Genomic DNA, 400 nt, shown 5'->3' with positions numbered 1-400 from the left:
CCTATCAAGAGCACTCCGTTAGGGACAGACAGCCCCAACTTCTTAAACGTCCTTGGAAAGCGGAAAGGCAGATCAATCATTTCTTTCAAAGATTTCCCCACATCATCTAGTCCTGCAACTGAAGGTTTTGCAGTGTCCTCTGATAAATGTCTGTACCATTCAAAAGTGATCACCTCCTTAATCTTTATGCTCGTTTGGGGGGTTATCAATCCAGCCTCCTCCACCAAAGCGTCTACAGACAGTATTTCAACACACACCACGGGGTTTTGGAGACTCGGGGCAACAGTAACAACATAATGTAGCGAGACGTAAACATTTCTGAGCAGTTCTCGGACGGTCTCCAGCAGCACCGCTCTGGGAACGGACTTTTTCAGCGCAGCGCTCTTGACGACCACTCTCA

The 400-nt window shown here is 48.0% G+C and overlaps 1 protein-coding gene across 1 annotated transcript in view; it reads right to left on the bottom strand.

Moving 5' to 3' along the window:
* Positions 1 to 392, bottom strand: part of SPATA5L1 (spermatogenesis associated 5-like 1) — a gene marked incomplete at its 5' end in the record, with an annotated part of 7,330 nt that extends 6,938 nt beyond the window's left edge. The window contains one exon of the mRNA XM_009074894.1: positions 1 to 392. This exon is cut by the window's left edge and continues 373 nt beyond it. Within this exon, the coding sequence (XP_009073142.1) occupies positions 1 to 392 (392 nt within the window).
* Positions 393 to 400: the final 8 nt, after the last annotated feature.

Source organism: Acanthisitta chloris, unplaced genomic scaffold (assembly GCF_000695815.1).
Source record: "Acanthisitta chloris isolate BGI_N310 unplaced genomic scaffold, ASM69581v1 scaffold44260, whole genome shotgun sequence".
In the NCBI taxonomy this organism is placed as follows: Eukaryota; Metazoa; Chordata; class Aves; order Passeriformes; family Acanthisittidae; genus Acanthisitta; species Acanthisitta chloris.
This window is presented reverse-complemented; position numbering and strand designations above follow the sequence as displayed.